Source organism: Cetorhinus maximus, chromosome 6 (genome assembly GCF_964194155.1).
Source record: "Cetorhinus maximus chromosome 6, sCetMax3.hap1.1, whole genome shotgun sequence".
Taxonomy (NCBI): Eukaryota; Metazoa; Chordata; class Chondrichthyes; order Lamniformes; family Cetorhinidae; genus Cetorhinus; species Cetorhinus maximus.
This window is the reverse complement of record NC_135884.1, coordinates 16,821,581-16,839,380: the sequence shown is the minus strand read 5'-3', so window position 1 is coordinate 16,839,380 and position 17,800 is coordinate 16,821,581. Positions and strand designations below refer to the sequence as shown.

Sequence of the window (17,800 nt, the reverse complement as noted above, 5' to 3'; positions counted from 1 at the left end):
CCTTGATCTTTGTTAAGTGCTTGGGATCACTTATATGTTAATAGCACTGGATAAACGCTGTACTCTCTGGCATTGCAAGAAACACCATGGCCAGGATAGTGAGGTTGGCGAGCGGCAGGCGGGGCCTGCTCACCGATGTGTAAAATGATGCAGGATTATGTCGGGTGGAACTCCTGACGTCACCCCGCGTCATTTCAATTTTCAGGTAGGCGGGGGCGCAGCCGAGTCAGCTGTGCACCCACTGACCTATCAACGGCCTATTGAGGCCATTTAAAAACTAATTCAAGTAATCAATGGACCTGCCCATTCCTAAGGATGGCGGGCAGGCCTGGACCCCTGGCGGGCTTCAGAAAAAGCATGAAACCTCATCCACGGGTGGGATGAGGTTTCATGTGGGTTTTAAAAAATTTAATAAAAGTTTGATTAAAAGTGATGGACATGTCCCAGCTCATGTGAAAGAGCGCATTCTCGGCTGAGGGAATCTCTCCTCTCCCCCCTCCTCCGCCCGCACAGGGAGCGCATAGCACTCCCTGGCGGACGTCACGCTGGGAAAGCCTTAATTGGCTCATCCATGTAAAATGGCAGCCCCCCCCCCACCAATTGGGGGGGGCTCCGATTGGTGGCGCGCCTGCACTTCCCCCCCCCAACAGGGGGAAAATTCTTCCCCATATGATAATGTTCAAAGGGGTAAAAAGGACAACAGAAAATCTACTCTTGTTTGTGGCTTTTAGGGCTTGGAGCTAGAAGTCTTTTTTCTTCAAATTTTTCTTCTCTCTCCTGAGGCTGATGACTTTGGTGTCCAAAAAAATTATAATTCAACAAGTCACCATTTTGGTACCTTGTCCAAGTAACCATTTTTATGTGTAAGCCTAGGTGGTGATGGTTGGCAGGCTATTTTGTTATAGGGGCATAACAGCTTAATATGACCCTGTCACTGCTTTATTTTTTATGTGCATATGTGTTTTCTAAAAGAGGTAACTGAATTGTGATTATCTGCTAGGAGAATCACTCCAAGGATGCTGAGCTCACTTGTACCATCCTTAATGACACTTATTCGCCAAACTCTGCGCAGAGTTGCAGTTGAATCTGAGACTTTGTAGTTGTATGGCCCAGTTATAGTCTGCATGTACCAAATAACCCACCAGGAATTTCTTTGCTGGTTTCAAACAAAAGGAATTTCAGGCTCCATTACTTTTGAGCTGAAAGCAGTGAGGTTTAAAGTTCCATCTCAGTTGCAAAGGGACTGCCTTAAAGAAGTTAAAGCTTCTTGTAACATTTATGAACTACTAAATGTAGTGATTTCATGTGCACTTTGAGAGCAGGATTTTAACTCTAGTGGTGGAACTGTCACACACATCAGCTTTTCCATTTTGAATGAGCTTCATTCTTCACCTCTCACTTTATGACTGAGCTACTTGTCAGGCAACCTATATAACCATATCGGGACCGTAAAGTTTGATAGTAAATTCTTTTTGAGCATTGTCCCAGTTAAAAATATCTAAGTTATTTGGTCACCTGTTGAAAGCTAATCATCAAGGATGGCACGTTTTTGATTTGACAAAGTAATTTCTCTACCTGAACCAAGACAGTTCACAACCTTGGCATCCTATTTGACCCTGAGCTGAGCTTTCTAACTCAATATCCTCTCCATCTCCAAGACACCTATGGCCACCTTTATAACATGTCCGTTCTTCCCACTGACTCAACTCATCTGCTGAAACCCTTATCTATGCCTTTGTTAGCCCTGGACCTGACTATTCCAATGCTCTCCTGGCTGGACTCCCATCTTCCACATTCCATAAACTTGAGCTCATCCAAAACTCTGTTGCTAGTATCCTACAACAAGTCCTGTTCATCTATCACCCTGTGCTCGCTGATCTATTTTAGCACCCGCTTCAGTACCACCTCAACTTTTAAATTTCTTATCCTTGTTTTCAAATCCCTCTATGGTCTTGTCCTCTCCCTATTTCTGTAAGCTCCTTTAGCCCTTCAAATCGCCTAGATCTCTGATCGCTCCTCCAATTCTGTCATCTTCAGCATCCCTGATTTTCATTGCTCCATTATTGGTGGCTGTGCCTTCAGCTGCTTAAATCCTAAACTCTGAATTCCCTGCCTGTTCCTCTCCACCCCTCTCTACCTGTTTCTCCTCATTTAAGAGACTCTTTAAAACCTAACGTTTTGACCAAATTTTTGGTTACCTAATAATGTCTATGTGACTCAGTGTGAAATTTTGTTTCATAAAGCTCCTGTGAAGCACCTTGGTATGTTTTACTACGTTAAACGTGCTACATAAATGCAAGTTGTTGTTAGCGTGGTGGTGTGGGCGTGAGTAGAGGAGAAAATGAACTAAGTGGTCCTGTTCTGCTGGAGGAACAGGTGGTTGCGTTTTTGTGGCTATAATGATCAAAATGCCAGGTTAATAATTGATGTCTATAGGAATATATATATTCTTATTCTTATTTGGGAGAAGGCGGGAGAATGGAGTTGAGAAACTTATCAGCCATGATTGAATGGCGGAGCAGACTCGATGGGCCGAATGGCCTAATTTCTGCTCCTATGTCTTATGGAATAGAGGAGTTCCCAGAGGATTTTGAGACTTTATTGCCATTCTCTGTTTTTGGCTCACGTACTGAAACTGTTGCTTGGATACTGCCATTCTTTGCCTCAGTTCCATTTAAGCTGTACTTTTTACAGTTTCATTCCAAATATTGCTCAATTGTTACATAATAAGCATTATTTCTTCTTCTAATTCATCCATTAAACATCTAGCATAGATGCTTTTCCCAACTGCCGCTGTTCTGTTTTAACATCCTGACATTGCCCCACTATCACCATTGCCCTGCCACAGTCTTTATAAAGTATATCTGAAAGGAAATTCTCCTAAGTTCCTATTGTTAATTTATCTGTATCTCTGTCTGTGGTAGAGGCCTGAAAGAACTCTCTGCTAAGCTGCTCCTTTTGCCTGTGTATCACTGCATGTCACAGTAGATCTGAAAAGGCCTCACTGTTGAACTGTGCCCATTTATCTGTATCATTATGCCTGCATAATTTCAAAGTATGATTATTAAATAAGGAATTTGCTTGAAAATGTTAGACCTACAAATATGATGTAGAGCAATATTTTGATATTGAATGTCAAGGTTTGTGGATTTTAAAATCGATGTACTGCAGTAGCATCCGGAGCAGAAGCAGCAGCTGTTGTTTTGTCACGATCGTACGTGATGAGCATAAGGTTTGTAGATTCGATTTGAGATTAAAAGGGGCTGTGTTAAGTGAGAGTCATAAAGATCAATCGCTCTATAAACTAGTGCTAGTCCAATGTGCGTGTATGAGACAGCATTTAGAAGTGTGTGCACATAGTCAGAAAATTTTTAACTTGGTAAGAAAGCGGTAGGTGATATAATTTACAGATTTATAACACAGGTTTCAGAATTTGAACAAGCAGATCGATGCCTCTAAGTCCACTTTCTATCACAGTTTGATGAGCCCATGGAGGTTCCTCTGTTTATTCTCTCCACTTGCAGACTGTCAATCACTTCCGTAGCTGAAGTAGTGATAGTGAAGCATTTCCTGGAGGCCTATTTTACTCTTGCTGGATTTCTGACGTCTTTGATTAACTGTTCAGTGCGCCATTTCAGTAGTGCCCCACCTGGTTATGTTTCCTGTTATGGTTTACTGCCTGTATCATGTTTTGCCACCTGATTCTCAATACTGATTATTTTGCTTGACATTTCAGTATTTCGTTATGTTCGTTCTTTTATGACTATAAAAATGTTAGTTTTACAAGAACATGGAGCAGAGGTCAGCCATTTGGCCCCTCGAGCCTGTTCCATTATTCAATAAGATCATGGCTGATCTGATTGTGGCCTCAACTCCACTTTCCTGTCTGCTCCCCCCCATAACCCTTGGCTCCCTTATTAATCAAAAACCATCTAATTCAGCCTTGAATATATTCAGTGACTCAGACTCCATGGCTTTCAGGGGAAGAGAATTTCACAGACTAACAACCTTCTGAAAGAAAAAAATTCTCCTCTTGGTCTTAAATGGGAGACTCCTAACTTTTCCTTTGTCCCCTAGTTTCTAGTCTAGTTTCTCCTATAAGGGGAAACATTCTCTCAGCATCCATTCTATCTAGTCCCATCAGGATCTTATATGTTTCAATTAGATCACCTCTCATTCTTCTAAACTCCAATGGGTATAGGCCCAACCTGCTTAACCTTTCCTCATAAGATAACCCCTTCATCCTAGGAAATCAGTCAAGTGAACCTTCTCTGAACTACTAATGCAGTTATATCCTTAAGGAGATCAAAGTAGTCCAGATAGGTCTATTTCTATTATCTTGTTCAATAAAATATACATTTGCAAGGATTAAGATAAAGGGAATAAGTACTTAAAATTAAGATTAATATATGGTCATGGAATCATAGAGCGGTCACAGCACAGAAGGAGGCCATTCAGCCTGTTGCTGGGCAGGAGCAGCTCAAATGACTCCCTCAAAATCTTTTCTCTTGACTTCTGTTAAGAAGCACATAGCTTTCGGTGTCTCACTTTGTAACATATTTCATCCAACTATTGCTAAATAAGTGAAAGATTTTTCAATTTCTTCCTTGATTGCTCATTCTATAAACTGTTCAACATCTTTGTACAACACCTGTAAGAAGCAGATGGTCCTTATCATTTTGGAGACAGATTTTCTCAGTAGATAACACTCTAGTCATTCAGTAACTGCCTCTGTAACCCAAAGACACGGATACAAACGCTTAAGCCTCCGCTGCCATCAGCTTGCTGAACCCAGACTAGGGATTTTGAAATCCTCCTGATGTGTATGACCACCAGAGTGGATGGTGAATTTATCTGTTGAACTTTGCTGGATGATCTGATCATGTGCTTCTTTCACCTGGAGTGATCCAAAGAGCATTCTGGAGCCAGATTTTGTGCTGGATACTGAAGGTGCTAGTTTTAAGGCCTGACTGCAGGAGGAATGCATAGCCGGTATTGTACTCCAGGAGATCGCTTAATTGTCATCCATTCACAATTCTAAACTAACCAGACCCATCCCTGCTAACCTGATAGTTGAAGAAAAAAATATTTCAGGATTGGGAGTGAGAAGAACATTTAACTTGACACTTGTAGAATCCTAGCCCATATTTGGTTTCAATTTGTAGTTGTAATGCACTTGAAGTTAGAGTATCAAGTCCTCTATCTTCGGAAGTGGGATGTGGCCTTAGGCGTTGGCTATGTTTGATCACAAAAGAACAATTCATGCTCATGGATCTTAAATGAACCTCTGTAGTTTTCTGGCCAATTTATAACCTCATGGCTGTGATAGAATATTCTTGAGATGCTAATTTCTGTGAATACTTTAATGAAGCAGTCAATAATAAGATTTTTAAGTGATCTTTAGTACATATCATTAGGATTGCTTAGGATTGAAAAAGTGCCACTATGCCGGTGCTCTTTCCAAAGTGGTTTTAAGATATATTTCTCTAAGTCTGTCTGCTGGTTGTTACTGTCCAATTGCATTGATTTTTTTTTCAAAAGCAAGGAATAAGAATTGGATTCTAATTTCATGACCCATTCCCTCCACAGTGTTGCTCTATCACTATACAGTGTGTGAGAGTGATGCAGTTCAGTTCACTTTATAACCTTCCTGACATTCCTGTACCTGTATAGGGAATTATGGATATGAACCTGTGTTCCATTACATGGAAATATTCAGTGCATTACCAGACCTGGAAAGATTAAAGAATGCATTAAAGAAGTACAGAGGACATTGCCAGGTTTAATTGGAAACTTTAGCTGTGTTTTTCTTTTTGGTTATGATTCTATTGCTCTAGAATCATATAGAACAGAAGGAGGCCATTTGGCCCATTGTATCTCTGCCAGCTCTTTGAAAGAACTGTCCAATTAGCCCCCACTGCTATATGATCAGATGTACAGGCTTGAATTATTAAATAAAATATATGTTTGTAAATGTTATTGTTAAACCCACTCCACCAAATGGTGTCGTGTGGATCAGGCTTTGTTAGTTTCTGTAAGAAACATGGAGGGGGTACCACTCCAATTTGCTATTAGATAGAAGAGGAAAAAAAAGACTTGGCTGAATCATTTATAAGCCTGCAGTTCAGAGGCAGTGCTGAAAATGTATCTGACAGTTGTAAGGGTTTGTCTGTCAGTGTTTTCCTACATTGTTGTGTGGGTTCTCATAAATAGAATATTGGTTGCTCTGTTTCTGACTAAAGCTTGGCGCTATATCCATGGATGAGGGGTTCAGCAGCAGGTGAACTGAGATGAGGCAGAGTCAGGGGATGCTACGGAGCTGGAAATAGGTGGGTCTTAGTTGTGGCATGGATGTGTGGTTGGAAGCTCATCTTGATGTCAAATATGACATCCAGGTTGCGCAGTCTGGTTCAGCCTCAGCCATTTGTCAGGGAGCAAGATGAAGTCAGTGTCTAGGAAACGGAATTTGTGGAGAGGACCAAAGACAACGGCTTCGTCCTTCTCCATATTTAGTTGGAGGAAATTTTTACTCATCCAAAACTGAATGTCTGGCAATCACACTTGTGCTTGCTGAATTGCATTAGCTCCCAGTCAAGTCATGTCTTGATTTTAAAATGCTGACCCTTGTTTTCCAATGTCGCCACTCCTTCCCCCTCTGTGATTTCCCCCAGCCCAGTAACCCTTTGAGATACCTGTTTCTCTAATTCTGACCTCTTGAGCATATCTAATTTTAGTTGGTCTGCCATCTGCCTTCAACTGCCAAGGCCCAAAGATCCAAAATTCTTCTCTCTCTTTCTTTTCTCCTTTAAGATGCTCCTTAAAAACGACCTCTTTCACCAAGTTTTCGGTCATCTGTTCTAATATTTTATTATGTGGCTTGGTATCAAATTTTGCTTTATAACACTCCTATGAAGTATCTTGGGAAGTTTTATTTTACTAAAAGTAAGTTGTAATTATTAAGGTTTTTGGTTCCCAAAAGCAAAGTGAAGGCTCATTTTTCTTGACTTATTTGTAGAAGAGAAGCAATGGATAATTAAATTTTCTGGGTAATTGAGCAGAAACTAGATAATGAATGCACCTGTGCATCCACGTAGGTGGGAAGCTGATCAGTCTGCTCACAGATTTACAGGCCAGAAGAGAGATGGAAAATAGAACTCCTTCAGATGTGACATGTACGACAGCTTGCACTGTAAAATAAATGAAACAGCTGCTGCTTTGGTTTCTCTGCTCACATCAGCTTGGCAGATTTTGCATCCTATTGATTAAAAGATGGCTGAGTTTGTAGTGCTCTTTACCTGAAACCAAAATTTTCTGTGAAATGAAGTGACACAAATATTTTTGATTAGTTGTTTTCATTGATTAAATAAAACAATATAAAGCATGCTATAGAAGGACATGTGATCCAAGTGTAGTGCCATTTTTAAATGCAGTTGAGAAAAGTGTACATTGTTTTGATTGAATTGCACCCATACCCTTCTAAAGAGCATAAATTTACTTTGTTTGCTTTGCTATTTGCAAGTGATTAGGCTAATGTCCTTTCTCAACTAGGCTGGTTTCGCTGGTCTCCGCCCTCCCCCAGGACAATATACAGTGACAGATGTGCTGGTGAGTTGGTTGTGTTTGTTTCTAACAGCATGTCAACATAGAGATGCAGTAAGTGAATGGGATATATGGGCAGAACCTTGAAGGCTAATCTACTATTTAAATGAAGCAAAATGGTGGATCTGGCCAAGTCCCAGGAGTGGCTCCAGTATGGAAGTTAGTTATAGGCATTATGCAAACTATTGAGCTCCATCACTTGCGTTTTGGCTTGCTGTTGTGTGTTTTATAAATTATTTCATACTCTGTAGATAATTAAATGTAATTTTATGCAGGCTTTTGCTATTTAATGTGATAATAGTTTGTTCAAACTAAATTAGTTCTTTAAATATTTAGAATGTATTTTTGAACTATAAATGGGGCTTCATGTAATTTAGGAGGGGTTATTTCCCTGGTCTTGTTTAACCCAAATGCGTCCCTTTCCCCAACAATTTACAGGGATTTAAAATCTTTACTTCCTTATTCTCCAACTGAAGGGGATTGCAGGTAACTATTCACACAGCTTTGTAATTAATTGCTAGATGGTGTGCGAGAGAATTTAAAGTGAAATTTCCTTCCCCCATGCCTTCTTCTATTACTGTTTTCAGATTACCTGACTAAAAGATTGAGAAATTGTGGGAAGTTGAAGTGACAAACTAGAGTTAAGCTCACAAATTTGGACCCCCAAATTTTTGGAGCATATTGGCCAATAGATCCTTGAGCATTTTACAAGTGTCCATTGAATATTGCTGTACTATATTTTTTGCCACCAGTAACTGATGTTGCAGCTTCCTCTAGTGGCGAAAGTATGTAACTTGTCTTATTCAATTGACTTCCCATGTCTCAACAATTGTTTCTGCAGACTCCTGCCCTGTGGGATGCAAGCTCTATTTTTTTACAGTTATCTGCTAATATGCTTAATAAACACCAACTCATTTCAATTATGTTTTCCAGACTACATTTCAAAATAACTCATTGGTTGTGAAGCGTTTTGGGATGTTCAGAGGACATGAGAGGCAATATGTAAATGAAAATTCTTTATTTTCTTTTTGTCTAGCTGTTAAAAGAGTAAATTCTGTCTGACTGCAATACTGTTACTGATCCTGCAATAGCTTCTCTTACCCTGCCCACACTGTTACATCTGGAGACCTTCCAGGATCTATGTTTGCCCTGCTCCCACCACCCCTATTTCTCATCTGCATTCTGTCCCTTGGCAACAGCATCCAAAAACTCATAAACACATCTCTTGACAATGCCACTCTGCTCTTGTCCAGCATTCAGTACCAGGTGAGCAGAAATTTCTTCCAGTTAAATATGGGGAAGCTCAAAGCCATCATCATCAGCCCAGCCCTGCCATAAGCTCTATTCACCAGCCACCAATTCCATCCTCCTCTCTGGCCACTATCAGAGGTGGCACAAGACCGTTACAACCACACTGCCCGATTTGATCCAGACCTGAGTTTCTGACATACTCTTTATCACCAAAATCACCCACTTAAACCTCTGTCCCCATTCCTGCTTCAGCCCTTCTGCTCCTAAAACCCTTATCTGTGCTTTTGTTACCTCCAGACTCAAGTATTCCAATGTTGTCCTGGCTGGCCACCAATCTTCCATCTTTCATGATCTTGAGGTTATTGAAAACTTTGCTGTCTGTATCCTAATTTGTCCATCCATCCACCCCTGTAATCACTGACCTACATTGGCTCCTGGTCTGTAAGTGCTTTGATTTTAACTTTCTCACTCTCTTGTTCAAATCCCTCCATGGCCCCACCCGTCCTTACCTCTGTGATCTCTTCCAGCTGTACAATCCTCTGAGAACTCTTCCTTCAGCTCTGGCTTATTATGCATCCTCAACTTCCTTTGCCCCACCTTTAACAACTGCCTGGGGAATTCCCTCTTTAAACCTATGTACCTCTCTCTCCTCCTTTAAGACACTCCTTAAAACCTACCCTTTGACCAAGCTGTTGGCCATCTCACCTAATATCTCCCCATGTGACTCGGTGTCAATTTTCTTGGTGTTTGTATGCTTCTATGAAGTGCCTTGAGACATTTCACTACATTAAAGGTGCTATATAAATGCAAGTTGTTGTGATCTGTTGTGTGATGTGAATATAAATGGAATAGTCCTTCCTGCTCTGAGTTGATCACTGAAATTTTGACCAATTGGCATTCAGTTTCCAAATATGTAAATTAATGTACATTAAAAACAAAGGATACCACATTAAGGAGGTATTTGATTCTGAGGAGGCAACTTGGGAACTACAAAATTCATTGGACAAAATACATAGATGGGCGAAACAGTAGGGTAAATTTATTGCGATGGTAAAGTGCAGTGTGTAGGGAGAAAATAGGATGAAATAAGTAAGAGAAAAATAAATAATTTGTGTTTATATGGCACGTCTTCAGGACCCCACAAAACATTTCACATCTTATTATTTATCTTCCAAGTGTTGCGGCAGCTCATTTGCTCATGGCAGGCTCCACTATATAGAAAGATAGATGAATAATACGTTGATTAATATTTTTAATGGTTTTGATTGTGGGGAAAAAAATTTTGGCCAGGATACTGACAACTCCCTGACTTTCTTTAAATAGTACAGTAGGATATTTTACACTGGTGCAAACAGATGTAATACATGAGTGGTGTTGAAGTAGCAGAGAATTAAGTTAGAAGACATTCACAGGGTCTTCATGGACTGGATACTCACCATGATCAATCAGTGCAGAACAATATGCAGAACAACATTCAAAATACAAACTGGAATCCTGAAGTGTATAAAACAATCGGAGCAGGAGTAGGCCAATCAATAAAATAACGTTTGATCTTCTACCTCAGCTACGCCTTGCTGCATCCCTTAATTCCCTTCGTATCCAAAAATCTCATCGATCTCTGTCTTGAATATAGTCGACACCTGAGCATCCACATCTTCCTTGGTAGACAATTTCAAAGATTCACAATCCTTTGAGTGAAGAAATGGGTCCTCATCTCAGTCCTACATGACCGATCCCTTATTCTGAGACTGTGACCCCTAGTTGTACATTCTCCAGCTAGGGAAAACACCTTAGCAGCATCTACTCTGTCAAGACCCGTAAGTATTTTATATATTTCAATGCAGTCACCTCTCATTCTTCTAAACTCTAGGGAATGCAGGCATAGTCCACTCAATCTCTCCTCATAGGACAATCCCCTCATTGCAGGAATCAGTTAGTTAACCTTTGTTGCACCCCATCAAAGGCATGTATACGTTTGCTTAGGCAAAGGAGACCAAAACTATATACAGTACTCCAGGTGTAGTCTCACCAAGGCACTATATAATTTCAGGAAATCTTCTTTACCCTTGTACCCTGATTCCTTTAAAATAAATGTGAACATATCATTGTGTTAAAACTATAAAGTTTGCTGATTTATAGGTTTTTTTTAATAGATTTTGAATTTTCAAATGTATTTCAGCGTAAGATCATGCCTTGAATATTGCATTAAGTCCTGGTCACATGGAGACAGATATTCACGTCATGGAGACATTTTACAGAAGATTTGGAGCATTTTAAGCATGAGCCTGATCCCTAAAGTAGAAGAGCTTTGAGCTATGGGAGGGGGGGATGACATTTTAGCCTTGAAAGAGATGCCTGAGAGGGTGACTTTATAGTAATAGCCACATAATAAAATATTAGAACAGATGACCGAAAACTTGGTGAAAGAGGTCGTTTTTAAGGAGCATCTTAAAGGAGAAAAGAAAGAGAGAGAAGAATTTTGGATCTTTGGGCCTTGGCAGTTGAAGGCAGATGGCAGACCAACTAAAATTAGATATGCTCAAGAGGTCAGAATTAGAGAAACAGGTATCTCAAAGGGTTACTGGGCTGGGGGAAATCACAGAGGGGGAAGGAGTGGCGACATTGGAAAACAAGGGTCAGCATTTTAAAATCAAGACATGACTTGACTGGGAGCTAATGCAATTCAGCAAGCACAAGTGTGATTACTATGAACCAAATCATGAGAGTTGGACATGGAGTTGCAAGTTCAAACTAGTAAAACATAAATTTCAGATTATGTGAAGGAGTTCATGACATTAAAGTGTGATCAGCACATGGAATAACTTCCAAATAGAGTCATCAAAGCAAAAATCTTTGAACCTTTTGAGAAATTATGTCAAGGTAACAAGCACTTGCACATTCTGGATGGAATGTAGGTTAGAGTGGTTAAGTTTCTTAACTTAAATAAGGAAAACAATGATGCAGAATTGAATTGCCATTTTTATCATGAACATGTAAATTGAATCATTTGTGTACACATGTGCATACACTTAACTTGTGTTGAGTAGAGAAATTGGAGAACTTCATGTTTCTTAAGCTGTTTTTTGCTCTGACTGTATTTGGTCACTACAATTGCCTCAAATATATTATAGCACAGTTATTGGGGTAATGTCATTCAATTGCCAGATATTCCTGGTTTTAAAATTTCTGAAAACAGCTTTAATGCACAAAGTATCATGTTTGCCATTTGATAGCATATAAGTAAACTTAGGAAAATTGTGTGGGGTTATTTTGAAGAAAAAAAATGATTGGTGAGGCATTTAATTTGCTAAGCTTGCATCAAGTTAAAGTCTATAAATTGACATTGTGCCCCTAACACTGTTGGAACTTGCACAACCATTTGATTTGCTTCTAAAATTTTAGATAACACATTGTTCAGAGACTCTTAGCAACAAAAAACTGTATATAAAATACATTAAAACATACTCTATACTGTAGCCCAATTTGATAGATTAAGCATGGTTAATGGCTTTCTCTAATAGACAAATCATTGCAACCACTGTTGTGTTACCCCCTCAGTTTCGTGTGCTCTGATGTTTCTCAGTGCGCAGCTTACAGTACAACACACACTATGATGCTGTCTGTGAAAGAGAACTGGACAAACTCTTCTTGCTCCAAAATTTATATTTAGATTTTCAAGAGGATCTTTGTAAATTGGCTATAAGATTTTCAGTTGTCTCTTAAAAATATAGACTTCCAGAAACCAGTATCTCTCAGAGAACGTAATAAGTGTGAGTGCTGAAATATGGAGTGCTACAATGTGACTTTGTATGCTTTTTGTAATTAATATTGTAGTTCTGTCCTGTGGCATTATTATTTTGCTCTAAAATGCTAACGCTAACTTGCACACCTCACTGTACAATTCCTGAATAACATGACTGAGAATTTGATCTGTGTAAAATCTTTAATTGATATTGATTTTACTTTGTTTTTCAATCTCCCTCTCTTTTGCAGTTTCCCTCATGTCCATGACCTACACACAACACTGTGGCTGCTGGGCCTCGGTGTGGTCAGGCACTGTGCTTCGGACCCCGTGATAAACACAACTTGGTGTTGGACGTCATGAGCATAGTAATTCCACTGGGAGTTACTACACCAGATACTTCATACTCTGATATGGCTGCTGGTTCAGAGTGAGTACTATACGGATACCAGGGGAGGTTGGTTTTTTTGGTGGGGGTGCTGGGGTTTGTGGTGGTGAACTTCATTTTTTGTTTGGGGGCAGAGGGAAGAGATGAATATTTTGTTTTGCCAATGGTTGCGCTTTAAAGAAGTAACCTAGTGCAGGCCCTACATTAGCACTATATTTAACACTCTGAGGAACATACTGTGGGTCTTTGAACAGGAATATCCCTTTTCATGCAGACCAAAGGTTTTCGGTAACTACTGTGCTGTTTTACTTGTGTTGTATCATATATTACAAATTATTTGATAACTCTTCTTCCACCTTCCTTCATTGACCAACCTCCTCCCCTCAACCCACCAACAGCTGTTCCTGATTGACTTAAGTGGTTTATATTTATCTGAATATTCTCCTATTTAAAAGTATAAACAAGTTAGCTGCTGAACAACACAGCCATGCTTCAGCCTCAAGACTACCTGTTAGCAACACTACGTTAGATCAGCCAGTATACACAACAATTAATAGTGCAAACATGCAATATATTATCCAGAACTCTCCTTGCTTCTCTCACCAGCCTTCACTCCTGATCTCAACTCCAGAAGCAGCTCTGCCTGCTTTAGACGCTGGACTTCGGTACTTCCTGATGACAGGAAGCCAACCTGTTCCATTCCTATTTAAACCAGAACCTTTTGTCCCACACAACCTCCTACTTCATTCAAGTGCTCCACTCTGTTCCCTAGCTCTGTTCCCTGCTTAGTTGCATAAACCCTTTCCCCATGCTTCATTCCTCATCTGACTACTTTACGTGCTCACCCATATCTCGGTCTTCTCTTTAACCAAAACAAATGAGATCCTCTACTATGCATTTCATTAAAGCCAAATTGAATGTGCAGTACCTCTTTATTCATTATAAGGAAGATTAGGTGTTAGAATCTGAAGTTGTAATGCATGGCTATTGGTTTGAGGTTCATATCAGTACTTGTGAATGCATCACCTATTGCAAACTTAATTTTTGACCACCCTGGTTTGTCAAATCCATGTCAAACAATTCCCTGCTGTATTGATTTTTTTTTATGGTTGGTATGTTTTTCTCTGCTGCTCTAGAAAGCTCACTAATTCTTTTAGCTGAGGCTGCTCTGAGAGGAGAGTAGAAAACAAGAAGCACCCAATAAATTTACCTCCGGTTTTTTTGCCGTTAAGCTGGTCACATAAAAACCTTCTCTTGTAATGTTCCATTCTAGTTAATTACTTTGATCATTTTCAAGTAATATAACTGTTCAAAACCAGATGCTGCAATAGAGTCTATGAAAAGCATCTGTATCCCTGAACCTTTCCCTCATCTTTTATACACAGCTTTCGTCTGAACAAAAGGTTTTGGAACACTTATCCCTTTCCCTCAATGATTATAGGTTGCATAGGAAATTAATATATCACTCTCTTTCCAATGCAACCTGAATCCGAATATAACCCAACTGATGAGATTTAAAACAAAAACAAAAACACCTGGAAAAACTCAGCAGGTCTGACAGCATCTGCGGAGAGGAATACAGTTGACGTTTCGAGTTCGTATGACTCTTCATCAGAACTAAGGAAATAGAGAAATGAGGTGAAATATAAGCTGGTAGAGTGGGGTGGGACAGGTAGAGCTGGATAGGGGGCCAGTGATAGGTGGAGGCAAAGACGGGATTGCCAAAGACGTCATAGACAAAAGGACAAAGGGGTGTTGATGGTGGTGATATTATCTAAGGAATGTGCTAATGGGGACATTAAGAGTAGCAAGCAGGACAAGCAAGTGGCAGATGGCCCTAGTGGGGGTGGGGTGGGGGGGAGGGATCGAAATGGGCTAAAAGGTGGAGATAAAACAAATCGATTGAAATAAATTTAAAAATAGGTGGGAAAAGAAAAATATATATTTTTTTAAATTATAAATTATTGGAAAAAGGAGGATTGGAAAGGGGGTGGGAATGGAGGAGAGAGTTCATGATCTGAAATTGTTGAACTCAATATTAAGTCTGGAAGGCTGTAAAGTGCCTAGTTGGAAGATGAGGTGCTGTTCCTCCAGTTTGCGTTGAGCTGAGATTTAGATATCCTGGCTGTCAAGGTCCTCTGTGAAAGGAAGCAATAATGACCAACAGCAAAAAATTTGAATGGCATGATAAGGTCAATGGCTCGTTTTGAAAAATCTCTCCCACCAAGATGAAACCAAATTAAAAATTCCCATTTTCCTATCAACCATTTTAAATTTCCTCTAGATAGAAAAAGAAAACTTGGCTGTTGATCACTCTGTATTAAAACTATTCAGTAGGCCTGTTTTAGGTGGAAGAGGATATTACATATTTACAATAACTGAAGGATGTGTTTCTTCTCAATGGTCCTGCCTAAATCCAGCCTAATAAACACAGTCAGTGCTTAGACACTGGTGTGTATGGTACATCCTGCTGTATTCACTGTGGCAAACTCTGTACCTGAAGCAATGGTCATTTTATTCCCAGTTAATATTGGTTCTATTCAAATGTATTATCTTGTTGCTAACTCTGAACTTTAAAGGAGGGGGTGGGTGTTCTAACTCCAGAGTAAATATTGCCAGGATCTTGTTAAAATTGTGGGGTTGTGTGTAGGGGGGGTTGGGGGATTGGGGGGTGTGGGGTGGGTGGGGGGGGGTGAGCAATCAGTATAAACTGGAAATAGTACTAAATTTAGATAAATTCACTTTTAATCAGGGACTTGGACTAAGATGTTATAGATGTCCAATTACAGTCAGCGTCAAGTGCTTATATGTGAGAGATTTATAAATAGTTCTTATGGCTACATTGTTCAGTAGTCAGTATCATGGGGCTTCAGTGTTTTGTGTTTGGGGTGAAGAATGGTGTTTGTATTTGGGTACCAAGTTGACATCCATGATTTGCTAGTAGTCAGTGTGTTTGCTTTATTCTGCAGTCCAAGAGTTGCTTGGCCTGGCTTGTTATTTTGCCTGTGTGTGCAGAATCTTGGCAGAGCTCCTGAGTCTCATCTGGTGCCCTTTCATCTGGAGAGCAATGTTTAAAATCTCTGTTTTTGGATTCTTTCTCAAGTATGTTGATTGTCCAAAAATGCTTTCTGGAAACTTTTCAGTGAGCTTTGTGTTTGACTGTTTTTGTGTTGCGCAACTCACAGAATCACGGAATGTTTACAGCACAGAAGGCCATTCGACCCACCATGTCTGTGCTGGCTTTCTGAAAGAGCAGTTCACCTAGTGCCACTGCACCACCTACTCCCTGTAGCTTTGCACATTCTTCGTTTTCAGATAATAACCCAATTCCCTCTTGAATGTCTTGATTGAATCTGCCTCCACCACAATCTCAGGCAGTGCATTCAGATGCTAACCACTCACTGCAAGAAAAAGTTTTTCCCCAAGTTACCCTTGCTTCTTTTGCCAATTACCTTCATTCTCCAATCTTAACTCTTGCAGACAAATATCTGCTTTTATGTTTGAAAGGGTAATCCCATATTTTTGCCAGAGGCTGATGGAGTATAATTTACAAGAGTATTTCTTTTGTGGTGTCTGGTAACTTATTTCGCATAAGTAGACATTGGGGTATTGTACATAAAATAATAGAAAGTAAGTTTATGAACATAGGAGCAGAATTAGGCCATTAGGCCCCTCAAGCCTGCACTGCCATTCAATAAGCTCATGGCTGATCTGTTTTGTGTTTTGAATTCTACATTCCTATTTACCCCCGATAACCTTTGATTCCCTTGTCTAACAACAACCTATCAACCTCCGCCTTAAAAATATGCAATGACCCAGCTTCCACTGGCTGTCTGAAGGAGCAGGGACTTGGGATTAATTTAGTTAAGTTGTCCAATTACAGTCAGTGTCAAGTGGTTATATGTGTGTCAGTGTTCCAAAGTAGCACAACTCTCAAGAGAAAAAAATTCTCCTTATCTCTGACCTAAAAGGGTGACCCTTAATTTTAAAACAGTGCCCCCTAGTTCTGGTCTCACCCACAAGAGGAAACATCCTTCCATATCCACCTTGTCAATACCTTTCAGGATCTTATATACTTCAATCAAGTCACCCCTCACTCTACTAAACTCCAGTGGAAACAAGCCCAGTTTGTCTAACCTTTCCTCATAAGACAGCCTGCTCATTCCAGGTATCAATGTAGTAAACCTCCTCTAGATCACCTCCAATGCTTTACATCCTTCTTTAAATGAGGAGACCAAAACTGCACTTAGTATTCGAGATTTGGTCTCACCAGTGCCCTGTATAACTGAAGCGTAACATCCTTACTTTTATGTTCAATTCCTTTCTTAATAAAGGATAGCATTCCATTCCTTAATTACTTGCTGTACCTGCACACTAACTTTTAGTGACTCATGTACTAGAACACCTAGATCGTTTAAGTAATACTATGCTTTTTTTATTGTTCTTGCCAAAGTGAACAACTTCACATTTTACCATATTATATTCCACTTGCCAGATTTTTGCCCACTCACTCAACCTATCTGAGTCTGCAACCTCCTTATGTCCTCTTCACAACATACTTTCCTACCTACCTTTGTGCCATCTGCAAATATAGCTATCCTGCCTTCACTCCCCTCATTTAGGTCATTGTTATAAATTGTAAAAAGTTGAGGCTTCAGCACAGACCCCTGCAGGACTCCACTCGTCACATCCTGCCAGTCAGAAAAAGACCCATTTTGCATACTCCCTGTTTTCTGCCAACCAGCCAATCTTCTATCCATGCTAATATGTTACCCTATACACCATGAGCTTTGATTTTCCGCGATAATCTTTGATGTGGC

At 39.9% G+C, this 17,800-nt stretch overlaps 1 protein-coding gene across 11 annotated transcripts in view; it reads left to right on the top strand.

Annotated features, from left to right (window-relative positions):
- setd5 (SET domain containing 5) overlaps positions 1 to 17,800 on the top strand; it is a 169,940-nt gene that overhangs the window by 35,095 nt on the left and 117,045 nt on the right. For 7 of the 11 annotated variants that reach the window (XM_078543252.1, XM_078543253.1, XM_078543261.1 and 4 more), the window contains 3 exons: positions 7,549 to 7,605; positions 8,533 to 8,601; positions 12,844 to 13,022. In XM_078543252.1, coding sequence (XP_078399378.1) covers positions 12,952 to 13,022 — 71 coding nt within the window. In that variant the 5' untranslated portion in view covers positions 7,549 to 7,605; positions 8,533 to 8,601; positions 12,844 to 12,951. The remainder of the gene's footprint in view (positions 1 to 7,548; positions 7,606 to 8,532; positions 8,602 to 12,843; positions 13,023 to 17,800) is intronic. The other 4 variants (XM_078543256.1, XM_078543257.1, XM_078543259.1 and 1 more) reach the window with 2 other exon arrangements.